The sequence below is a fragment of the Saccopteryx bilineata genome, chromosome 7 (assembly GCF_036850765.1).
Source record: "Saccopteryx bilineata isolate mSacBil1 chromosome 7, mSacBil1_pri_phased_curated, whole genome shotgun sequence".
In the NCBI taxonomy this organism is placed as follows: Eukaryota; Metazoa; Chordata; class Mammalia; order Chiroptera; family Emballonuridae; genus Saccopteryx; species Saccopteryx bilineata.
The window spans coordinates 71791043-71817272 of NC_089496.1; the positions used below are offsets into that span (position 1 = coordinate 71791043).

General features: G+C 49.4%; 1 protein-coding gene across 3 annotated transcripts in view; it reads right to left on the reverse strand.

The window, feature by feature from the left end:
• Positions 1-933: 933 nt before the first annotated feature.
• The window catches only part of TMEM266 (transmembrane protein 266), an 85045-nt gene continuing 59748 nt past the window's right edge, over positions 934-26230 (reverse strand). For all 3 annotated transcript variants that reach the window (XM_066238483.1, XM_066238485.1, XM_066238484.1), the window contains 2 exons: positions 20164-20335; positions 934-2632 (listed from right to left, as the gene is read on the reverse strand). In XM_066238483.1, the coding sequence (XP_066094580.1) occupies positions 2046-2632; positions 20164-20335 (759 nt within the window). In that variant the 3' untranslated portion in view covers positions 934-2045. The remainder of the gene's footprint in view (positions 2633-20163; positions 20336-26230) is intronic.

The window sequence follows — 26230 nt, forward strand, 5'->3', positions numbered from 1 at the left end:
GTCAAGGCACATATGAGAAAGCAATCAATGAACAACTAAGGTGTTACAACGTGCAATGAAAAACTAATGATTGATGCTTCTCATCTCTCTCCGTTCCTGTCTGTCTATCCCTTTCTCTGACTCACTCTCTGTCTCTAAAAAATAAATAAAAAAAAAAAAAAAAAAAGGCAGCTCTAAAGCCTGGGAGCACAGCACTTAGCATAGGGCTGGTGGATGTGGGCTCCAGTTTGATGCCTCATTAGTGTTTGACCTCAAGAAAGTTTTGAAACCTCTCTGAGCTTTGGGATTGTCATTTGTAAAATGGAGATAGTGACACCCACCTCACAGGTTGTCCGGGATTAAAGAAGCCCGTGTGTAGAGGCCTCAGTAGAGTGCTTAGTAGTGGAAGCTGTAATTCTGTTGAGGGACCCAGAATGCTTCATGACACCCCCAAAATGGCTCAGATGGACAGTGATTTCTTCAGCTAAACTCTGAACAGCTGCTATTCTCCCTGTGAATCAGGAGGGTGTGCTTTGCCTTGCATGTGCTGACGCCCCTCCCTTTCTTCCAGTCCAGCTACCTATTCCTATGACTGCCCCGCCTGTGGCCTTCTGCAGGATCCAGGGTTCTCAAGGACCAAAGGGAGGCAGGCAGGGAAGCAGGTGTTGACTGCGCTAGGATCACTGCACTGTCAGGTGATTTCATGAGGCCACAGGAGCCCGGAGACACCCTGACTTGCTGGTGAGGTTTGAGTGAGACATGCGCACGCTGAGAACAAACTGGATAGAGATGGAAGGGAGAAGGGCAGGCCAGAGGGGCAGGTAAGCCAGTTCATGAAGTGACTGTGACCACGCCACGGAGTTCAGGTCAGACAGTGGGAGTCCAGTTCCCCCCACCCCCTTTTTGGATATGTAAAACAAAACATCGTGGTTATAAACATGAAATTCCTTGGAAGTCTTCCAGCAAGGGAGACTTGGCAGTGAGGAGGATGCATTGGAGGAGGTGGGAACCAGAGGTTGGGCCCAGGCAAGGCTGTGAAGGGGTCTGGGCAGGTGATTTGGAGGGCAGAATGGCCAGGGTTTGTGACTTGTCTGTGGGAGACACAGAGTCACCGAAGCCATGCGCATGTATAAGCAGGTTTTAGGACAGTGCTCAGCTTTGCACGTGCTGGGTATGAAGTCCCAGGGGTGGAGCCCCAAGGTTGGGGAGCTGGCTCAGACGGGTCACCGAGAAAGGAGGAGGAATTCTGAGCTCCATTTTGGCGGAGAGATGAGGGAAGCGAAGGGACTAGTCCAGCGACAGACATCCAGGAGTGTGAGCACTTCCTGCTTGGGCCCAGGGTGCCCTCCATTCCATAAAGGCTCAGGGCTGCCAAAGAGGGGTTGGGGTCCCTGGGTGGGTTTTTACCAGGCCAACACCAACCCCAGTGAGGCACTGGACACCCTACCTAGGCCAGCAACCAAAGGAAAACTGCCAACCTAAAGTCTCAGTGCAGCTGGTTTTTATTATTAAAGCTGAGTTTGCAAAATGGCTGCCCTCCCCCAGCACACTCTGACCCACCTCCAAATTCATCCCTTTATGTCCTGTGAAGGTGAAAACTAGATTTGTCGTAAGACTCAGAAAGGCTCATGCGGAAATGAGAATGAGAACAAAAGAGACTCAGATGGTGGTCTAGTGTGGGCTCCACCGGGATTCCTGGACAAGAGGGCTTGTCGAGGGTGGAGGGGGCTGGACAGCCCCTGCTCACAGTGCTGTTTCCGAGGGTCCAGGGTGGGCGTCAGGAACGAAGGCAACAGCAGAGGCTGAGCTGGGCCACAGGCTGGTTTTTGTAAAAATGGTTTAAAAACCCCCAGCCATGAGCACCACCTTCCCCTGATCAGGGCCAGAGGAGGCACCAGCTCTGGGCTTTGAGGTCTGAGGCATGTGGCCTCCTGTCCTGGTATCACCTCCCTGGAGGCAGGCAGCACCCTGGGAGAGGCCAGGTGGGCCCCTGGGTCCCTCATGTGGCCCTTGGAGGCCTTTGGGGTCCTGGCACTGTCTGCCCTTCCACCCAGCCCACCTGGAGACTAGGCTTCAGGGACCCTGTGCAGTTTCTGCTCTTTGGATTCCAAAGATCTGAACTTCTCCTGCAGTATGGGCGCAGCAGGCTGGAAGTGGATGACGGGCTTGATCTGAAAGACGGTGAAGCCCTCCTGATTCTTCTGGTTGAACAGACTTACCCTGTGCTCCAGTTTGGGGCTGGTTTTGCCAGAGCCCACTGGGCTAGGCAGGGCAAAGGGCACTGGGTCCAAGGCCCTCTGGGATAGGCAGGTATCCTCAGACAGGGAGGATAGCAGGTCCTGGACTGTGGCCTCTGCCATTTTCTGCTGAAGTGGTAGTGGCAGGGGAGAGAGGCTGGGCTCGGAGGACAACTCGCGGGTGGTGCTGCAGTCCCTGGAAGAGCACAGTGTCTGGCTGCTGTCACTCTGGGCCCCGGTGACAGAGCTGCCAACGGAGCAGGAGGCGCTCTCAGAGCCAGAGCTCATGCAGGTGCCCTTGCTGCCGAGCTTCAGTGGCACGTCCACCGAGAAGAGGTCAGAGGAGACGTTGGGCTGGTGAATGTCTATGGCAGCCGTGGTGACCACACAGATGGCTGCGTCTGGGACTCCACTGTCTGCAAGAAAGGGGGGTGCTGATAACACATCACTCTCTACACCACCTGTGGATCCTGATGAGGGTAGGTCTGAGCTTAACCAGTTCTTGAACTGGACGATGACATTATTGTCAAAGAGTTCAGGGGGAAAAGTATATACATGTGTGTATACACACAGAAAGTACTGTTTGATACAACAGGATTTTCAAAAAAACATTTCATTATGAGTAGAAGTGGGACAGAGGACAGTTTAGATGCTGCCCTCTAGCTCCCCACTCTGCTTTGCCCATGAGGTCAGCTCCTCACCTTACCCTGCCTCTATAGATCTTCCCTCTTAAGATGCCGTGCTAACTCCCTGTTCTAACTTGTCCCCTCATCTCACCCCCTAGCTCTGCACTCTACCATCCCAATCTCATTTTCACCTCTCTAGCTTGTTCCTCTAACTGTACACTCCTTGGCTGCCTATCTTCCCCCAGAGCCAGCAGGTCCATAGCTCCCCAGTCTAGCTTGGCCCCTAGGACCCCACCCTCTCTAACTCTGCACACTAGCCAGGCCACCTGGCTCTATACCTGCCCCTTTAGCTCTTATGTCCACCTCCTGCATTTGGACCCTCCAGTTCTCCACTCTAGCTTAATCCCGTAATTCCCTGACTAGCTTGACCCCATCTCCTTCCTCTAGCTCCACCCCCTAGCTCCCAGTCTAGTTATCCATACTAGCTCCCCTCCCTAGTACCCTACCTCTAGCTGACCACTCCAGTTTGACAAACTAGCTTGCCCATCTAATTCACCCTCCTATATTTCAACACTGGCTCATTCCCAAGCCTGCCCCACATCTAAGCCCTATTCCAGCTGACCCTACTCTCTCTAATCCTCAACTATCATTGCCCCAGCACCCCACTCTCACTTGCCCCTCTCACAGCCCTCCTAGCTACATACTCGCTCCCCACTAGCTCACACCTCTAGCTTGCCACTCGAGATCACCCCTATAGCTCCTTGCTCTAGTTAGCCCTGCTAACTTGTACCCCAGCTAAACCCACTAGGTCCATACACTAGCCCCCAGCTCATTCCCCAAAGCTTTCCACTCCAGCTCCCCTATTTGTGCCCCCCATCTTGACCCATTAGATCCCCACTTTAGCTCGGCCCTTAACCTCCCCGTCCTGATTGGCCCAGAGCTTGTACCCCTGATCCCCCTTGAGTGTATGGCTCTGTCTCGCCCACCTAGCTCACTATATTGCTCCCCACTCTACTTTCCCTATAGCTCCCCTAGGCTCACTCCACATAAAGCCCCAACTCCCCACTCTAGGACAGTCCTCTGGCTTGCATTAACAACCCCCTAGGTTGCCCCCTAGCTCCACTCTAGTTCACCCCTCTGCCTCCACCCCCTATCTTCACCCCTATCTACACAGCCTATCATCCCCACTCTAGTTTGCCACTCTCCCTGCTCCCATAGCTCTCACCAGTCTAGCTCCCAACTCTGGCTCACACCCCTCCCCAGCCTGCCCCTCTCCACTCTAGCTCTAACTTCCTTCCCCTGTAGCTGGTCCCCATGGCTCACCCCAACCTTGCCCCCTATATCCCCACACTAGCTCACCAACCTAGCTCCCTACTAGCTCAACCCCCTAACTCCCCCAACTAGCTTGCCTTTGCATCTCACCACTCTAGCTGCCCTTTCTTGCTTGGCCCCTATCTCCCCAATCTAAGTCGTCCCCCCCTTTCCCCATTCTAGCTCATCCAGCTCGCTTCCCTGGCTAGGTACGCAGTCTAGTACCAACGCCCCGCTGTTGCTGGCCCTCTAGCACGCCCCTAGCTCTACACTCCAGCCTGCCCCTCAGACTCCCGGCTCTTACCACACGCCAAAAGCTTGCTGCCCGGGATGGTCAGCCAGGCACACCCCCACCTCCCTATTCTAGCCCTTTACCTCTAGAGCTCACCCCCCTGGCTTGCTCCTGCCTCACTACCTGAGCTGGCCTCCCTGCGGTAGCTCCCCCTGGAGCATCCTTCTCTAGAGTGCCCCCTATGTCGTTCCCCTAACTCCCTACTCCACCTCAGCCCCTCTCACTCACTCTGCTGCTTGCTCTGCAACTCCCCACTCGCACATCAGGCTAACTCACACTCAACACACTCACCGCACTAACTCCCCACTAGAGTCCCGCACAGCTCCCGCTCTAGTTTACCACTCTTCTCCCCTGGAGCTCCCCAATCCCGACTCTGGCTCCCTTCCCAGCCCGCCTCCCTGTCTCCCCACTCCAGCTCACTGCCCCAGACCCCGTTCTGGTGCGCTGCCTGCTCTCCCCTCTGGTTCTGACTCCTAGTTGTAGACTAGCTGTTTCTTCTATACTGCCCCTAGCCGCACGTGAGCCCCCACTGCCTCACCACACTATGCCCCTTTAGACCCCCAGACTGTCACAGCCCGAGCTTGCTCAGATGCATACTAGCTCGCCCTCTAGATGCCCCCCCAGCTCCCCATACCCCTCCCCACTTTAGCTTGTTTCCTAGCTCACCACTCTAGCTTCTCCTAGCACTCACCCAAGTTCACCCCTAAGGCTCCCCCTCTATCTCGCTGCCATTTTAGCTAGTGCCCTTAGCTCTCCACAAGTTGCACCTCCATAACCTCACTCTAGCTCACCGCTCTAACTCCCCAGTCCAGCTACGCCCTCAGCTCACACCTATAACACCCCACTATCTCCCCACTCCAGCTCCACCTGGATTTCACAGCCCTAGCTCTTCACTCCAGCTCCCTATAGCTTGCCCCTTAGCTACCCACTCTTGCTGGCCCTTCTCTGACACGCTAAACTCCTCCTGATCCCCAATCTAGTTTGCTACCCAGCCTGCCCTCTAACTCCCCAATGTCTCTCCCCCTCGAGCTTGCTCCACCAGGTCATGCCTGGAGCTCGGCCCCTAGCTGACCTCCCTCCCTCCAGGCTAGCACAATCCTCAATCAACCCTCGTTCTGCACTCCAACTCCCCACTCACCCCCCAGTTTGCCCCCATTGCTCTCCCTTCTGCCCCCCACTCCACCTCACCACCTTGGCTCACCACGGTAGCTCCCCATATTGCTCCCTATCCCAGCTTGTTCCCTAGCTCCCCTCTCTAGCTAACCCCCCATCTCCACACTCTAGATCACCCCCCCAGTGTTCCCTGCTAACCCCCCACTCTAGCTCACCCCTCTAGGTCATTCCCTAGCTCCACACTCGACCTGCCCACCTAGTTGCACCCGACTGCCCACTTTAGTTCACCCTCTGGCTTGCTCCCCAGCTTCTCACTGCTAGCTTCCCATTCGACCTTGCCCAGCTGGTTTTCACCCCTGCCTCGCCAGCTTGGCGTGCTCCTTAGGCTCACTACTCTAGCCAGATCCTAAATTCCTAATCTAGCTCCCATTCGAAAGCACCACTTTAGCTCTCAAAGCCCACTCCCCTCTAATCCCCAATCTAGTGCACCTGCCTAACTCCCAATTCTAGTTTGACTCGCTGGTCCCTCTAACTTCCCACGAGAGCTTGCTCCCATTGCTCCCACTTCTAGATCCCCCTTCTAGCTGTCCCCTCGATGTGACCTCGATAACCCCCCACTCTAACTGGGCCCTCACCTCTCCCTTGGCTGGGCCCACAGCTCTCCCTGCTGGCTCCACACACTCTCCACATTGGCCTGCCCCAGCACCTCGCCCACTGGGTCCCACCCCAGCTTGCCCCCCTTAACACCACTCTAACTCCTCAATACATCTCCCCACTTTACATCACCCCCCTAGATCCTCAATACATCTCCCCACTTTACATCACCCCCCTAGATCCTCATTCTAGCTTACCCACCTGGCTTGCCCCGAAAACTCTCCCCTCTCACTCCCCTCTCTGTCTCACTGTGGAGTTGCCCACTCTAGTTGACCTCGAAGTTCTCCACTCCCATTGGACCCTCGAGCAGACCCCTCTAACTCGCCTCCTCTAAGCTCACCACTCCATGTTGCCTAACTAGCATGCCACACTAGCTCAGCCTCTAGCTTACCCACTTGTCACCCCAAGCTCCCCCTTCCAGCTTGCCCCTGTACCTCCCCACTCTACCTACCCTACTAGTTCACCCCTTCAGCTCACTCCCCAAAGCTCTACTTCCACCTATAGTATGCCTCCTAGCACCCCACTTGATCTGACCTCTCTAGATCACCCCTATAGCTCTCACTCTAGCTCCCTACTTTAGCTTGCCTCCCTCTCACCACCCCCAGCTCACCTCCTAGATCCCCCTCTAGCCAGACTTGCTTTCACTGCCACACAGTCTTCTCTTCCAAGTACATATAACTCTGCTTGGCACGGGGAAGGCCCCAGCCTGCTGGCCTGGTGCAGGCTCTGTGGTGAGATGCTGAGGTTTGCTGTGATATATGGTTAATACCATGGCAGTCCCACCAGGGGCTGTAACTCATGAGCTATGGGCAAGCTTAAAGACCAATAAATTTGGGAGGAAAGTTTTATTGACTACACCATGAACTTGGCAGGCCCTAGTGCCTGTAACTTTGCAGCCAGGTTATAAAAATGATTTGTGCCAGAGAAGTCTAAACAAAAGCTGATTGGCATTAGTGTCACTGACCCACTGGCAACTGTTGTAACTGCAGGCCCTGCTTCTTCCTGCCTGGGCTGGGAATGGCACTCCCACATACCTGGGCTATTCTCCCCATGCTCTTGTGACTTACCCATGTATGTCTGCAGATTGATCCCAGGATCTCGTGTGTGTGTGTGTGTGTGTGTGTGTACACTGTTGTGACATGGTGGGCCTCGGAGCCCTTGCTGGTCCGAAAGTCATCATTAGCAATGCCCGCTGCCCTTTCTCCATCTCCAGAGTGGCCCAGAGTGCCCCTAGCTTGTCCAGCCATAATTCCTAATGTCATGTAAATCTCCCCCTTGACACAGCTCTTGATCAAAGAGAGATCAGCCGGGGACTCCCTGTCTCCCTGGCCCATTGAGGATGTGAATCATGCATGCCCCTTACCAGCCCTCCATGCCTCTGCCTTGTCGCTGAAAGGCACTGGCTTTGCTACTGACGGCTCTGGAGGTTGGCTGTGAAGTGGCATACAGGGCTTGGTACCCTGGGGCAGGTGCACCTCCGGGGACTGCAGAGGCCGTGGGTGTCAGAGGAGAATAAGGAGAGCAGGGACAGGCTTCCAGCGTAGCCAGGAGGGGTATTTGCAACTGCTTCCAGGGGTACATGTTTGGTATATCTATGGGAGGCCCGAGTGCCTGTTCAGATACCCCCTAATCTCCAGGAGTGTCAGCACAGATCCCATGACACACTAGCCAATCAAATCCAGACTGAGCCTGACCTGTGGTGGGGCAGTGGATCAAGCATCGACCTAGAATGCTGAGGTCACCGGTTCAAAACCTGGGGATTGTCCGGTCAAGACACATATGAGAAGCAACTACTATGAGTTGATGGTTCCCGTTCAACCCAGCTCCTCTTTCCTCTAAAATCAATGAAAAATCTTTTAAAAAATCTAGACTAAGCAAGTCTGTCCTTCCTTATCCTGCCTCCTTCCTTGTCCTGGAAGTCTCCACTATGGGGACTGCAGAGAGAGGAGCAAGCAAGGACTCAGCTGCACAGCACCCCTTGAATGTACAGGGTTATTTTAAAGCCTTGGCTACAGTGCAGACTCTCCAAACCCAGACATTGACTCCCTGGTCCCAAATATGGCATCAGGTGTCAAGGGTCTAGAGGCCATTGGCTGAGGAACAATAACAGCCATGCTATTTCAAGAGCTAAGGATCTAGGGAGAGGCAGATGTGCTACAAAATGTGTGGCTGTACCAGAACTGCTCACCTGAGTACAGGTGTTTAAACGTGGGTACACGGGGGCTTCTGGTCAAGATGGTTGAGTAGGTAAATGCTGGACTTGCTTTCTGCATGACCACATCAAAATGCAACTAAACTACAGAACAGCCATCATTGAGAACCACCTAAAGGTGAACAGAACTCCTATTTACAGAAGAAGCCACACAGAGACTGGTAGAAGTGGTCATGGCAGAAGGGAGAGATGTGGAACAGGCTGGTCCTACACCCACTTGTGGAAGTTAAAAATCGGTACAGGCCCTGACCGGTTGGCTCAGTGGTAGAGCGTCAGTCTGGCACTCTACCCGGGTTCGATTCCTGGCCAGGGCACACAGGAGAAGTCCCGGGTTCGATTCCTGGCCAGGGCACACAGGAGAAGCACCCATCTGCTTCTCCACCCCTCCCCCTCTCCTTCCTCTCTGTCTCTCTCCCCCTCCCGCAGCCAAGGCTCCATAGGAGCAAAGTTGGCCTGGGCACTGAGGATGGCTCTGTGGCCTCTGCCTCAGGCACTAGAATGGCTCTGGTTGCAACAGAGCAACGCCCCAGATGGGCAGAGCACCGCCCCCTGGTGGGTGTGCCGGGTGGATCCCAGTCGGGCGCATGCGGGAGTCTGACTGCCTCCCCATTTCCAACTTCAGAAAAATACAAAAAAAAAAACCCAACAAAAATCGATACAGATATCTTGGCTGCAGAGGTGGACACCATATTTGAGGCTCCAACAACCTGGCTAACACCCTGCCTTAGTGATTCCCTAAGACCCTGCCCCACCCAACTTGCAGACTCAGCCAAGCTGTTCTGTGGCTTTTCCATATAAGCAGCATGTCTTTTTTTTTTTTTTTTTCATTTTTCTGAAGCTGGAAACAGGGAGAGACAGTCAGACAGACTCCCGCATGCGCCCGACCGGGATCCACCCGGCACGCCCACCAGGGGCAACGCTCTGCCCATCCTGGGCATCGCCATGTTGCGACCAGAGCCACTCTAGCGCCTGAGGCAGAGGCCACAGAGCCATCCCCAGCGCCCGGGCCATCTTTGCTCCAATGGAGCCTTGGCTGCGGGAGGGGAAGAGAGAGACAGAGAGGAAGGCGCGGCAGAGGGGTGGAGAAGCAAATGGGCGCTTCTCCTGTGTGCCCTGGCCGGGAATCGAACCCGGGTCCTCCACACGCTAGGCCGACGCTCTACCGCTGAGCCAACCGGCCAGGGCATAAGCAGTATGTCTTGATTCCTGCTACAGACTTTCCTAAAATCTCTCAAAGATTCACAAACCCCAAACACGCAGCACCTGGCCTAAGCATGCCCCATACTTCTTGCTAAACAGCCCCAAGCCCAACACTAGAGTCAGACAGCCTGTTTGCAGCTTAGCATCTCCCAGGGACTTCCAAGCGTAGCACAAGTAGCAAGCAACCATCTGTAAGTCACTTTGTAGTTCATACCAAGTGGCCCCAGGCAAGAAACAAGCAGCAGCTGACCTTGGCCTCTACCTCCAAAGAAACATCAAAACCAACACACCAAGTGGCCAGCTTCAGACCACACCAGAGCAAACCAAACCACCTCCACAAAAACAGAAACACTCAAAGGACATTAGCACCAGGGCTCCACTACAGCAAATCCTTCTCTGAACTGCCAATCTCCACACAACAGTTCTTCCACTGTGGTCATGTCCAGTCTTCACAACCAATTAGCCCAAGGGTCAGTCCCTCCCACTGACGTGCCGAGAGCAGTCGGGGCTCAACTGTAACAGGGCACATACAACCCACACAAGGGACACACCTGAGGTGCCCAGCTCAGGTGACCAGGGAGATTGTGCCTCTGGGACCCCATAGGACACCTACTACATAAGGCTTCTCTACCATAACTGGGAGATCTACCAAATACATAGAAACAAACACAAAAAGGCAGCCAAAATGAGAAAAACATGTCCCAAATGAAATAATAGAACAAAACTCAAAAAGAACTAAACAAAATGGAGACAAGCAATCTATCAGATGTAGAGTTTTTGTTTTTTTGGTTTGGTTTGGTTTTTTTTTTTTGTATTTTTCTGAAGTTGGAAACGGGGAGGCAGTCAGATCAGACTCCCACATGCGCCCGACTGGGATCCACCCAGTATGCCCACCAGGGGGTGATGCTCTGCCCATCTGGGGCGTTGCTCTGTTGCAACCAGAGCCATTCTAGCTCCTGAGGCAGAGGCCATAGAGCCATCCTCAGCACCCGGGCCAACTTTGCTCCAGTGGAGCCTTGGCTGCGGGAGGGGAAGAGAGAGACAGAGAGGAAGGAGAGGGGGAGGGGTGGAAAAGCAGACGGGCGCTTCTCCTGTGTGCCCTGGCCAGGAATCAAACTCAGGACTCCCGCATGCCAGGCCGACGCTCTACCACTGAGCCAACCAGCCAGGGCCTCAGATGTAGAGTTTAAAAAAAAAAAAAACTGGTTATAAGGGTACTCAGTGAACTTGGGAGAGAGAATAGATGAACTAAGTAGAAACTTCAACAAAAAGATAAAAACAAAAATGAAGATAAAACAACTTTTAAAAATCCAATCAGAATGAAAACGAATGACAAATGAAGAATACACTAGAAGGAACAAACAGCAGGTTCGATTAAGCAAAGAAACAATCTAGAAGGCAAGGTAGCAGAAAACACCCAACTGCAACAGCAAAAAGAAAAAATACCCCCCCCCCCAATGTGGATAGTTTAAGACAGTGGTCCCCAACCCCTGTGCCGCGGACCGGTACCGGTCCACAGAGAAAGAATAAATAACTTACATTATTTCCATTTTATTTATATTTAAGTCTGAATGATGTTTTATTTTTTAAAAATTACCAGATTCACTCTGTTACATCGTCTAAGACTCACTCTTGACGCTTGTCTTGGTCACATGATACTATATGTTTGCCTTTGCCAGTGAGTATTTTTTTTAAAAGATTTTATTATAGGAAGGAATAAAATACTCACTGGCAAAGGCAAACATATAGTAAAAGCAGTGGATCAACCAACTATAAAGCCAGTACAAAGGTTCAAGGACCAAGGTAGGAACATCATGTGTAATTACAACAATAAAGGCACGTGCCAGAGGTTTCCAACCAGTGTGCTGCAAGAATTTTTAAAACATGCAATACATGATTTTGAGTCAGGGGCATTGATCTCTTTTGCCTTAGATTGTCAAATTTTAAAAAAATGCCAACACAATAGTTGTCCAGTGTGAATCAAAATTATACCTATTTTTTGTTAGATTGGCAAAAAATACAATTTTTGGCATGCTGCTGAATTTAAATAATTAGTTTACGAGTGCCATGAAGTGAAAAAGGTCAACACGCATGCACAAAAGAAGTAAACAATAATGACAAACAAACGTGGAGGGGGTGAGTAAAATATGGTAGCAATCTTAGAATGTGTTCAAACTTAAGCAACTGTCAACTTAAAGTAGATTGCTATAAGTGTAGCCTGGTATATAGGAAGCACATGATAACCATAAACTAAAAATGTACAAGATATATACAAAAAATAAAGAGAAAGGAATCGAAGCACAACACTACAGAAAGTCATCAACATACAAGACAGCAAGAAAATAAAGAAAAAGAGAACTAAAAAATCAGACAACAATCGAACAGTGATAAGAACATATTTATCCATAATTACTTTAACTGTTAATGGACTAAATGCTCCAATCAAAAGATATAGAAGGGAAAAGATACAGGGCAGCTGAATGGATAAAAAAATACAAGACCCCTACAGGAGACCTACTTCAGCTAGAAGGATACACAAAGTAAAAGGATGAAGAAAGATATTTCACGCAAATGGGAATAACAACAACAAAAAGGATGGGTAGAGATACTTATACAACATCAGACATAACAGACTTTAAAACACGGGTTGTAATAACCGACAAGGGCATTTCATAAGGTTCAAGGGATCTATCCAACAACAGGATATAACTCATAAACTCCTATGAACTCAATATGAGCACCTAAATATATAAATCTAATATTTATAAACATAAAGGGAGTGATCAACAGTAAATCAGTAATATTAGGGAACTTTAACAAGCCATTGACATCAATGATTAGCTCATCCGAACAGAAAATCAAGGAAACAGTGGCCTTAAATGACACATTACACCAAATGGACTCAATCGATATTTCTAAGGACATTTTTCCCCAAAGCAATATAGACATTGTTTTCAAGTACACATGGAACATTTTCCAGGATGGAATTCATGTTAGGCTGCAAAACAAGTCTCAGCAAATTTAAGAAGACTGAAATCATATCAAATATCTTCTCTACTGACAGTGACATGATATCAGAAAACAATTACAAGAAAAGCAAAAAACCCTGGCCGGTTGGCTCAGTGGTAGAGCATCGGCCTGGCGTGAAGAAGTCCTGGGTTCGATTCCCGGCCAGGGCACACAGGAGAAGCGCCCTCCCCCTCTCCTTCCTCTCTCTCTCTCTCTTCCCCTCCTGCAGCCAAGGCTCCACTGGAGCAAAGATGGCCCGGGCGCTTGGGATGGCTCCTCGGCCTCTGCCCCAGGCGCTGGAGTGGCTCTGGTCACAACAGAGCGATGCCCCAGAGGGGCAGAGCATCGCCCCCTGGTGGGCAGAGTGTCGCCCCCTGGTGGGCGTGCCGGCTGGATCCCGGTCGGGTGCATGTGGGAGTCTGTCTGACTGTCTCTCCCCGTTTCTGGCTTCAGAAAAATAAAAAATTTAAAAATTAAAAAAAAAAAGCAAAAAACACGTGGAGGCCAAACAATGAGGTTGAACAACGAGATCAAGGAAAAAAACAAAAGATAACTGAGACATTGAAAATGAAAACACAACCAAAAATGTAAGGGACACAGCCAAAGCAATTCTAAGAGGGAAATAAATACAGGTCTACCTCAAGAGACAAACATAAAAGTCTCAATCTAAACTTACACCTAAAGGAGCTAGAAAAAGAACAATCAAAGCCCAAAGTAAGTAGAAGGAAGGAAATAACAAGGACCAGAGCAGAAATAAATGAAATGGAGACTAAAATAGATGATAGATAGATAGATAGATAGATAGATAAAGAAAGAAAAAGGTCGCTGAAAACAAGAGCTAGTTCTTTGAAAATACATAAAACATAAACTTTTAGAGAAATTCATCAAGAAAAATGAGGGCCCCCCAAAAATAAAATTAGAAATGAAAAAAGCAACTGGCACCACAGAAATGCAAAGGATTATAATAAAATACTATGAACTATGATATATCAACAAATTGGGCAGTCTGGAAGAAATGGATAAATTCCTAGAAACATACAGGCTTCTAAGACTGAATCAGGAAGAAATAGGAAATCTGAACAAGACCAATAGCCAATAAAAAAATGGAATCAGTGATAAAAAATTCCCAATGAACATAAGTCTTGGACCAGATGGTTTCATAGATGAATTTTATCAAAAAGTTGAAGTGGGAGGGAGGCTCCCAAACATTTTACGAGACCAGTATTACCTGATACCAAAACCAGACAAAGACACTATAAAAAAAGAAAACTATAGGCTAATATCCCTGATGAACATAGAAGCAAATATCCTCAACAAAATATTAGCAAATCAAAATCAGCAATATATTAAAAGATCATGTATCATGATCAAATGGGATTCAATCAATGTGATGCACCACATAAACAAAATGAAGAATAAAAATCATTTGGTCATATCAATAGATACAAAAACATTTGACGAAATCCAACATCCATTTATGATGAAAACTCTCAGCAAATTGGGTCTAGAAGGAACATACCTTAATGTGTTAGAGGCCAAATATGACAAACCCACAGCTAACCTCATACTCAACAGTGAAAAGTTGAAAGCTTTTGGCCCTGACTGGTTGGCTCAGCGGTAGAGCGTCGGCCTAGCGTGCGGAGGACCCGGGTTCGATTCCCGGCCAGGGCACACAGGAGAAGCGCCCATTTGCTTCTCCACCCCTCCGCCGTGCTTTCCTCTCTGTCTCTCTCTTCCCCTCCCGCAGCCAAGGCTCCATTGGAGCAAAGATGGCCCAGGCACTGGGGATGGCTCTGTGGCCTCTGCCTCAGGCGCTAGAGTGGCTCTGGTCGCAGCATGGCGACGCCCAGGATGGGCAGAGCATCGCCCCCTGGTGGGCAGAGCATCGCCCCTGGTGGGCGTGCCGGGTGGATCCCGGTCGGGTGCATGCGGGAGTCTGTCTGACTGTCTCTCCCTGTTTCCAGCTTCAGAAAAATGCAAAAAAAAAAAAAAAAAAAAAAAAAAGTTGAAAGCTTTTATTTAAGATTGGGAACAACATAAGGATTTCCACTTTCACCACACCTTTTATTCAACATAGGATTAAAAGTCCTAGCCACAACGATCAGAAAACAAAGAATTAAAACTTATTATTATTATAGCCCTGGCTGGTTGGCTCATGGTAGAACGTTGGCCCAATGTGTGGAAGTCCTGGGTTTGATTCCCGGCCAGGACTCATAGGAGAAGCGCCCATCTGCTTCTCCACCCTTCCCCCCTCCCCTTTCCTTCCTCTCTCTCTCTTCCCCTTCCACAGCCAAGGCTCCATGGGAGCAAAGTTGGCCCGGGCGCTGAGGATGGCTCTGTGGCCTCTGCCTCAGGCGCTAGAATGGCTCGCGTTGCAACAGGGCAACATCCCAAATGGGCAGAGCATCGCCCCCTGGTGGGCATGCCGGGTGAATCCTGGTCAGGTGCATGTGGGAGTCTGTCTCTTTGCCTCCCCACTTCTCTCTTCAGAAAAATACAAAAACAAACAAAAAACTGTCATTATTTGCAAGTGAAATGATAATATATAGAGAGAAGGTTAAGATTCTATCAAAAACTACTAGAACTAATAAATTAATTCAGTAAAGTAGAAGGATATAAAAGAAATATTCAGAAATCAGTTTCACTTTTATACACCAATAATGATCAGAGAAATTAAGAAAACAATCCCATATGCAATTGCAGCAAAAAAAATAAAACCTATGACTAAATCTAACCAAGAAGGTAAAAGACCTGTACTCAGAAAATTTTAAGGACTTAAAAATAGAAATCAGCCCTGGCCGGTTGGCTCAGCGGTAGAGCATCGGCCTGGCATGGGGGGACCCGGGTTCGATTCCTGACCAGGGCACATAGGAGAAGCGCCCATTTGCTTCCCCACCCCCCCCCCTTCCTTCCTCTCTGTCTCTCTCTTCCCCTCCCGCAGCCAAGGCTCCATTGGAGCAAAGATGGCCCGAGCGCTGGGGATGGCTCCTTGGACTCTGCCCCAGGCAGAGTGGCTCTGGTTGCGGCAGAGCGACGCCCCGGAGGGGCAGAGCATCGCCCCCTGGTGGGCAGAGCGTTGCCCCTGGTGGGCATGCCGGGTGGATCCCAGTCGGGCGCATGCGGGAGTTTGTCTGACTGTCTCTCCCCATTTCCAGCTTCAGAAAAATACAAAAAAAAAAAAATAAAAAAAAAAATAAATCAACAAATATACAAGTAAATGAAAGCATATGCCATGCTCATAAATAGGAAGAATTAACACTGCTCTGGGTAGTATGGACATTTTAATCTATAGTTTTCATGAAATTCCTATCAAAATACCAATGGACGGTTCTCACAAAACTAGAACAAATAATCCAAAAATTTGTATGGAACCACAAAAGACCCCAAATAGCCACAACAATATTGAGAAAGAACAACAAAATTGGAGATATCCTGCTACCTGATATCAAACTATACAAGGCCACAGTAATCAAAATAGTATGGTACTGGGGCCCTGGCCAGTTGGCTCAGTGGTAGAGTGTCGGCCTGGCGTGCAGAAGTCCCGGGTTCAATTCCCAGCCAGGGCACACAGGAGAAGCGCCCATCTGCTTCTCCACCCCTACCCCTCTCCTTCCTCTCTGTCTCTCTCTTCCCCTCCCACAGCCAAGGCTCCATTGGAGCAAAGTTGACCCGGGCACTGAGGTGGCTTCATGGCCTCTGCCTCAGGCACTAGAATGGCTCTGGTTGCGACAATGCAACGCCCCAGATGGGCAGAGCATTGTCCCCTGGTGGGCATGCCGGGTGGATCCCAGTCGGGCGCATGCGGGAGTCTGTTTGACTGCCTCCCCGTTTCCGGCTTCAGAAAAATACAAAATAAATAAATAAATAAATAAATAGTATGGTACTGGCATAAAAACAGAAACATAAGTCAGTGGAACAGAACAGAGAGCAGAGAAGACAACCCACACCTATATGGTCAATTAACCTATGACAAAGAAGGGAAGAACATACAGTGGGGTAAAGACAGTCTGTTCAATAAATGGTGTTGGAAAAAATGCAAAAAAGTAAAACTAGACCACCTTCTTATACCATATGAAGAAATAAACTCAAAATAGATTAGAGACAAATGTAAAGCTCAAAACCATAAAACTCCTATGAGAAAGCATAGGTAGTAAAGTCTCTGACATTTTCCTTAGCAGTATTTTTTCTGACATCTCTTTTTAGGTAAAGAAAACAAAAAAGTATAAACAAATAGGTCTACATTAAACTTAAAAGTTTTTGTGCCTGACCTGTGGTGGCGCAGTGGATAAAGCGTCGACCTGGAAATGCTGAGGTCGCCAGTTCGAAACCCTGGGCTTGCCTGGTCAAGGCACATATGGGAGTTGATGCTTCCAGCTCCTCCCCCCTTCTCTCTCTCTGTCTCTCCTCTCTCTCTCTCTCTCTCTGTCTCTCCTTCTCCTCTCTAAAAAATGAATAAATAAATTAAAAAAAAAAAAAAAGTTTTTGTACAGTAAAGGAAACCATCAACAAAATGAGAAGAAAACATACTGAATGGAAAAAGACATTTTTCAATGATACCTCCAAAATCATTAATCCCTCAATTTGGTGGTAATATACAAAATTTATAAATAAAAACAAACAAACACAAAATAAACTTCAGACAACTCAACACCAGAAAAACCCAAACAATCCAATTAAAAAGTGAGCAAAGGACCTGAATAGCTACTTCTCCAAAGAGAACATACAGATGGCCAACAGACATATAAAAAGAAGCTCAACATCAATAATATCAGAGAAATGCAAATAAAAACCACAATGCAATATTATCTCAGACCTGCCAAAATGGCTGTTATCAATAAATCAGCAAACAAGTGTTGGCAAGAATGGGAAGAAAAGGAAGGCTTAGTGCGCTGTTGGTGGGAATGCAGATTGGTACAACCACTACAGAAAATAATGAGAGCCCTCAAAAAATTAAAAAAGAAAGTGCCTTATAACCCAATGATTCCACTTCTTTTTCTTTTTTTAGCGAGAGATAGAGGGACAGACAGGGACAGATAGGAAGAAAGAGAGGTGAGAAGCATCAACTTGTAGCTGCAGCACTCTAGTTGTTCATTGATTGCTTTCTCATATGCGCCTTGACTGTGGGGCTCCAGCAAGCCAGTGACCCCTAGCTCAAGCCAGCGAGCCTGGGCTTGAGCTAGTGATCCTGTGCTCGAGCCAGCAACCTTGGGCTCAAGCCAGCAACCACAGGGATACTCTATGAGCCCACACTCAATCCTGTGATCTCAGGATTTCAAACCTGGGTCCTTAGCATCCCAGGTCAATGTTCTATCCACTGTGCCACCATCTGGTCAGGCCCAGTAAGTCCACTTCTGGGAATATATTCAAAGAAACCCAAAATATTAATTTGATAAGCTATATGCACCCCTATGTTCATTGCAACATTATTTACAATAGTCAAGATATGGAAGCAACTTAGGTGTCCACTGATGAATGGATGAAGATGTGGTACATATGTATATACAATGGAATATTACTGAGACATAAAAAAGAATAAAATCTAGCCCTGGCCAATCAGCTGAGTTGGTTAGAATGTTGTCCCGATACACAAAGGTTGAGGGTTCAGGGCACATACAGGAACAGATCAATGTTTCTCTCTCTCTCTTTCTCTCTCTCTCTCTCTCTCCCTTCCTCTCAATAAAATTAACCAATAAAAATTTTTAAAAAGAATAAAATCTTGTCATTTGCAACAATACAGATGGACCTAGAGGGTATTATGTTAAGTGAAATAAGTAAAACATAAAAAGACAAATATTGCCTGACCAGGCGGTGGCGCAGTGGATTGAGCATCGGACTGGGATGCCGAGGACCCAGGTTCGAGACCCCGAGGTTGCCAGCTTGAGTGCAGGCTCATCTGGTTTGAGCAAAGGCTCACCAGCTTGGACCCAAGGTCGCTGGCTCAAGCAAGGGGTTACTTGGTCTGCTGAAGGCCTGCGGTCAAGGCATATATGAGAAAGCAATCAATGAACAACTAAGGTGTTGCAACGAAAAACTGATTAAAAAAAAAAACAAAAAACCCTGATGATTGACGCTTCTCATCTCTCTCCATTCCTGTCTGTCTATCCCTGTCTATCCCTCTCTCTGACTCTCTCTCTCTGTCTCTGTAAAAAAAAAAAAAAAAAAGACAAATATTATGTGATTTCTTATAGGTGGAATCCAAAATACAAAGCAAATAAACTCACAGATACAGAGATCAAACTGATGGTTTTCAGAGGGGAGGGAGGTAGGAGAGTTGGAAGGGAAAGGGAGAAAGGATTAAGAAGAACAAACTTCCAGGCATTAAATAAGCTATAGGGATGTAATGTACCACATACAGAATAGTCAATATATGGCAACAGATGGTTACTAGACATATTTTGGTGATCATTTTGCAAAGTAAATAAATACTGAATCACTATATTGTAACTAGAAACTAAAATCTTCTATGTCCACTATAATTAAAAGTAAATATAAAATTTTTATTTACTAATTGATATTAGAAAGGTGGGGGAGAGAAAGAGAGAAAAACACCAATTTGTTGTTCCACTTATTCATGCATTCATTGGTTGACTCTTGTATGTGCCCTGACTGGGGATCAAACCTACAGTCTTGGCATATTGGAAGGAGGCTTGATCCAACTGAGCCACCCAGCCAGAGCAACAAAAAACCCAAGCTACAGCTGAACACAGATGAATGTAAAGTTATGCACAGGGGTACAAAACACTAAGTGAAAACATTTTCAGGTACAAGCTAGGGCAGGGAGGACTCAGACCTGAGCAGGAAAAGTACCTGGGAGAGGGACCAGTGTCCAGGCACCCAGGACACCATCCGCCTAAGCCCATCAGAACACAGCCTCCCCAAACCCTGCCAAGGCCCAAACGTAGCATGGCAACATCACCAGATGAGGGTACTGCCTCCCCAATGACAACACAATACCACCTGACAACTGCAGGATTGGGTTGAAGCTTTGGAGGCCACTTGAACCCTGAGCATTCTCCTGGTCAGCATGTTCCCATTTCACAGCTAGTAAAATCAAGGCCCAGAAAGGTAACATCCCCTATACTAGGTGACACAGTGGGCCTCTCTGCCTGTGGCTTGGGTTCTGGCTGCTCTGGACCCTTGTGGGTGGAGCTGCCCAATAAGAAAGAAAGTAGCTTTAGGACAACCTTCCTAGGACTTAGTGTCCTCATCCATAAAGTCAGAAGTCACAGGTCCTTTGGGGTTCGTGTGAGTGTGGGGGGATCATTCACACAAAGCACAGAGCCCACAGGTATGGGACGACATAAGCCACTGAGATCATTTCAAGGTCAGTCAAGGTAGGTTGGCTAAATAAGTTTCTCCTTAGCTGAGAGAGGTAGTCCTGATCAAGTTACCTCCTAAATTATGGGCCAAGGAGGGAGCACAGTATTGCAAGGTGACAAGCTCCAGCTCGAGGAAGCTGGGTGCAGAACTGGGGGTCGTGGATGGAGGGGCTCCCCACAATGGGGCTGGGAGAGGCCATGGGCACCTTACCTGGCGAAGGCTGCAGCTCCTCCACGATGCCCTCAGTCACTGTCTCCTCCACCACCTGGTAGCGGCTGTGTGGCTGGCAGAGCACTTGCGGGGCCCTCAGGGCCTCCTCTCTCTCTGCTGCCAGGTCCAGGTCCTGCTGCGCCAGGTGCGCTCGCAGCTGTCGGATCTCAAACTGCAAGAGGAGAGGGCTGTGGGTGGGAGGCCACACTGAAGGGCCTGAGTGGGTTTGTGCAAAGGCAGGTAGGGAACAGACCAGTGGCCTGGGGCATGATACTCATGGGGGTGCTAAGCACCCAAAGGCCAGACTGGTGCTCCTAAAATCCTCCCAAAATACTACAACCACAAGAGCCTCCTACAGGTAATAAAGTATGTCCCCTCTCACCTGTGGCCCCTGGTGTGGCAGGAGAGGGAACAGCTGTGCTTAGTGGGAAGTACATGGAGGAGTCAGGGATACTGGGTTTGAAGCCAAGTGGAGCTTGTCAATGTGAAGCCCCTTCCTGTGGGGGCCACCCAGGGTGCTAACCAGCTGGCATCCTCTACCAAGAGTTCACTAGTCACCCACTGGCCCATCTGTCCTTCAGCAACACCCACGTGGTTTGTCCAGGAGGTGCCGAGGACTGGGACACTCTGGGCCAACAGGCTGGGGGGCTCTAGTCCCACTCTGTGCTTACCCACTATGTGGGCTCATTTCCTCATTTGAAGAATGGGTGTTTTACCCCACAGAGCTCTTTGAGCACTCAGGTGCTTCCATAGGCTTTTTTTTTTTTTTTTTTTCAGAGAGAGAGAGGGATAGACAGGGACAGACAGACAGGAACGGAGAGATGAGAAGCATCAATCATTAGTTTTTCATTGTGCGTTGCAACACCTTAGTTGTTCATTAATTGCTTTCTCATATGTGCCTTGACCACAGGCCTTCAGCAGACTGAGTAACCCCTTGCTCGAGCCAGCGACCTTGGGTCCAAGCTGGTGAGCTTTTTGCTCAAACCAGATGAGCCCGTGCTCAATCTGGCGACCTCAGGGTCTCGAACCTGGTCAGGCCCATAGGCTTTTGTAAAAAAACAAAAAAAAACTGCCCGTTCTTGTAGGGGAAGCTCCCAGAGAGGCTTCTGGATGCCTCCTGGGTTGGTGGCTGAGATGGCCATTCCCATGCTGGGGCTTCCCAAGCTGGAGGCCAAGTCTGGGGCTCAGCAGGATGGAGTGCTTCACAGTAACCCGCATTCAGAGCACACACTGCAGGGTGTCTCACAGGCTCCTGTAAACCTCCAAATGCCAGGAGCAGGTAGGATCTCCTTACAGGACTGACCCCTCAGTCCCTAACCTTGTTCCTTGAGTGTTTTAGTTTCATTTTAGCTAAAGCCAAACACGTAATCACCTCCCCCAGCCCACCCGCTGCCAGCTCTCACCTGGACCACTCTGCAGCTTCCACAGCCCGTGCCGGCGTTCTCCAACAAGGGGGGGAGGCTCTCATGCCACCCCTTGTTCACACACCTCAGTTGGGAGAAAACCCAAGCTCCTTACGCTTGGCTTACAAAGCTGGTATACAGTCTGGAGCTGCTGACCCCGCCCACATTATGCCCCCTGCAGCACGGGCCTTCCCATGGTGCCTCACAGACATCAAGCCAGCAGAGGGCTCACCTGTGCCCTTTGTGCCCAGACCACATGGCTGGCTCCCCACCGAAACCAGCCACCCAGTCACTCCACTACATCAGCCTGTTAGAATTCCTTGTATTGCAGTTAGCACCTTCTGATATTCTTATTTTAATGTTTTAGTTTTCTTTTGATAGACACACAAAGCATTTACTAACATTAGGGTGACCAGGCAGCAGACTGGCATCAAGGCAACTTCCCACTGTCATTGGGCACAGGCTGTGTCTCAGGGGCCACGGGGTTTTTCAGAGGGTTCATCAGCCTGCTGCCTGGGGACACCCCTGGCTGCTGTGCTGGGAGCAGGGTAGGAGAAGGACAGAGGACTTCACTTACTCCTTGTTTTCAGCCCTGCCCCTTTCCCTAGGTCTCTGCCTAACCTAGTGCCCACCCACAGAGCTCTGTGGTTCTTGGATATGCATGTGGTTTTTGTAGGGTAGCATAGTCTCCTGGCTGTGCAGGATTTGGGAGAAGCCTGGAGGTCCCAATATAATGTGTACAGAACTTTAGCCAACCCCCAACCCTGTGGTCAGCTTTGCACTCACCCCCTTCCTCCCAAACTCTCCCGGGCTCTGAGGGGAGATTAGCCCCTTTCCCTCACTGTCTTCCTCTGCAAGTACTTCTGATACAAATTCTCCATTCTGCTAGACCAGCCAGCACTTTCTCATCCACTCTCCATTTTCCCCCCAAACAGTGAAATCTCTATCCTTTCTGTCCTCATGGACAAGATTTAAAGAGACAGTTTCTTAATTCTCATGTGTTTGATCTTTTTCTTTACTATCATTTCAGTGGGGAAGTAGATCAGATTTTTTCTTTAAAAAAAGGCCTGGTTTGTAGTGTATACTAATCTCTGTGGTGTAAATACTCCCACCATGGCCAATTTCAAACCAACACGATGTCATGCAGAATTGGGAAGAAATGTGTACCACTGGCCAGCGAGAGCCACAGCCCACTGCCACTCTAACCCCCAAAGAAAGTAATCTCTGCTCCAGCCACAAACCAAGCCCCAAACTTAGCCCAAGCTGAGAAAAAACCTGAGCCCTGACCCTGGTCACAGACTGAGTTTTGACTGTGGTCTCAGACTAGGCTTAGACTCCAGACTTCAATAACCCAGTACTCAATGGGGCCACTGGCCTCAAAGGGTATACGATTAGGGCTGGCTTATTATAGGGTGGCCTGTGCAGGGGAAAGAATTCTAGCCACCCTTCTGGCAGGAAGAGCTGAGGTCACAGAGGGCCCATGAGGCAACCCTCTGAGCTCTGCTGGGGCTGGGAGCCCCTCCTGCCCAGGCTGACCTGAACTTCCTATGGGCACACCCAGCCCAACTTCTTCAAGGCTGCTCATCAGGGCTGGCAGGCCCAGCTAATGGCCTCCCAGGCTACTCTAAACAGATGCATTATTGATAAGTTACAATCAATAATGAGCTGCCCAGGAGAGTCCCACTGGAATTCAGGCCAGACAGCCAGAGGCCAGGGCTTGCCCAGCCCCAAGCCCACATGTGCAGACATTTGCATGTATATTGAAATAAGTTTTAGGCTAGAAACATAAACCCCATGTGTGTGGTAGTTCTCCGATTCATTCATTCATTTATTCACTCACTCACTCACTCACTCAGGAATCAGGTTGAGCAAGGAGAGAGCTATGTTACAGTTCTGTGACACATCTTGGAAGAACACTTCTCCCAGTTGGGAAGTAAGTCCTGGCTGGCCCCAGTGAGGCTGTCTGTGGCACTTCAGGGAACAAGGCTCCTGTGAGAATCCTAAGGGCTGACTCTGGGTGGCATTTGTGGCCAAGTGTATCTGAGAAACAGAGCAATGGCAAGTAAGGGGACCTGGACAGGTCAGCAGGGGCCATGCCAGGCTGAGCCCTGAAACCATGGGAAGATGTTTTAAGGACTTTTAAGGACTTCCGCTTTTATTTAAAGAGTAACGAGCAACCACTGACAATTTTACACAGAAGGGTGGTGCAGTGGAGGTGGTGGTGGCATTTTGAAAGGACGGTGCTGACAGCAGAGTGAAGAAGGGATTAGATGGGAAGGGGACAAGATGGGTATAGGAACACCAGTTGGGAGAGGACCGCAGCCTGCAGGTCAGAGATGACCAGAATTTGGACAAAGGTGGGACAGTGGAGATGGAAATAAGAGAAATACTTAGGAGGTTCAAGTGTCCCCAAGGCATGGATTGGAATGGGGGTGAGGGAGAGGGCAACTTGCTTTGGGGACATATATTTTACAGGTTTCACACCCAGAGTGTGTGGGGTGGCTGGGTGCTGTTGGCCCTTGCCCTGAGGACATACAGGAAGGCTAAATGGCTCTCATATGTCACTGGCTGTCGGGATGTTCTAGATGAGACCCTCAGAGCTTGGATATCAAGCATGGCTACATGTGCTTCCCCAGGGGACTGAAGGGCTCTCAATGGGTCCTGGCACATCAGGGCCTTGTCAGTCAGATGGGTGAACTGAGTGAGGCCCTAAGGTAGAAAGGAGCCTTCTGTGCTGGGGGACAGGCTGGGGAAAAGGCTAGAACAGCCCTGGCCGGTTGGCTCAGCGGTAGAGTGTCAGCCTGGCATGCGGGGGACCCGGGTTCGATTCCCGGCCAGGGCACATAGGAGAAGCGCCCATTTGTTTCTCCACCCACCCCCCTCCTTCCTCTCTGTCCCTCTCTTCCCCTCCCGCAGCCAAGGCTCCATTGGAGCAAAGATGGCCCGGGCGCTGGGGATGGCTCCTTGGCCTCTGCCCCAGGCGCTAGAGTGGCTCTGGTCGCAGCAGAGCGATGCCCCGGAGGGGCAGAGCGACATCCCTGGTGGGCGTGCCGGGTGGATCCTGGTCGGGCGCATGCGGGAGTCTGTCTGACTGTCTCTCTCCGTTTCCAGCTTCGGAAAAATACAAAAAAAAAAGGCTAGAACAACATGGTTAATCAGAAGCAAAGTCAGACCCAGAACCCAGGCCTCTGGCTTCCCCCCCACAGAACATATGTCAGGGAACTTGAACCTCATGGGTAAGATGACGGTGACTCAGCTAACAGAACATAGGAGTGCTTGATGGTAGCAGGGCCTGGAAAGAGCAGAAGGCCCCCACGTGGGGAAAAGCCAGGGCCAAAGGCAGGAGCCTGACCACCCCACCCTTGCTCTGACCTTGGGTCAGTCTCTTTCCTCTTTGGGCCTCAGTTGTGTCATGTGTTCTATAAGGCAAATGGAGTAGCTGAATTCTGAGTCTATGATGAGCTGTACGGGCTCTGGGACCCTAACTGCAAGTGGCAGTAAATTTTGGTGCTGAACTGAGGGCCACCCCTGCTCCCTGCTGAATTGCTCCATCTCGTGAGAGCTGACCTTTGGAGAAGGATAACATAATCCAGAACCTCTAAAATGCATCATCAACAATGCGTGGCACACAAGAAGTAGTAGTCATGCAAATAAACATGAAAAAGTGATCGGTTATCAAGACATAAAGCAGTTCATAGGAGCTGCCCTATGTAAATATTTATGTTAACAAGACTTCAGAATGACTGTGATTAATATGTCAAAGAAATAGAGGGAACAATGAATAAAATGGACGTAGCAGAGAAATAGAACCTATAGAAGGAACCAAATAAAACTTTTAGAACCTCAGTAACCAATATCTGAAATTGAGTCCTCAGTTAGATGGGTTTTACAACAGGCTGGAAATAGAAGCTAGGGATGTTGAACTGAGGATAGGTCTATAGAAAGATATAAAAACTTACATGCAGATAAAAAAGGGGGGGGGAAGATAGGGGACAGAATGGGTGTGAGAGACGTGAGACAGCACCATAGGCTGACCATCTGCAGCTTGAGCTCCAGGAGGAGGATGCAAGACGGGGCAGAAGCAATAAGTAAAGAAATCATGGCTGAGAACTTTCCAAATCTAATGAAAACATATCAACCCCCAAATTTAAAAAACTGAGAGAATCCTAAGCAGGATAAATGCAAAGACTCTACACCTAGACACCCTGCAGTCAGACTCCTAAAAAACACATGAGAAACACCCACTGCCCCAAGATCCGCAAGGCTCATGAGGGCATGGGCCTCTGGGAGGGGAAGTACATGGTGGCTTTGAGGACAAAATGAAACGAGTTTTCCATGGCAAACTGGCCCAGAGGGAAAAAGCCCATCCTGTGACTTTGGAAGAAAGTGCGGTCACCACCCCACTTAATGCACATCATTAGCTAAGTATTCCTAATCAGATAACCTGATGAGATCTGCCAGATCCACAGGGAAGCCCAGCATGCATTACTGGAGTGAGTCGGCCCCTTCCACTGGGCTGGGCTTTAATGTATGCCCAGGAGGGGCGGCACCCCCAGTGCCTCCCTGCCTTTAATGGTCTGCTTTGTGCAGTGCAACTGACACGGCCTTGGCCTGATCAATGCACACTCTGGCCAGAAGCTCGATGGTATCTAATGCAACAGCAA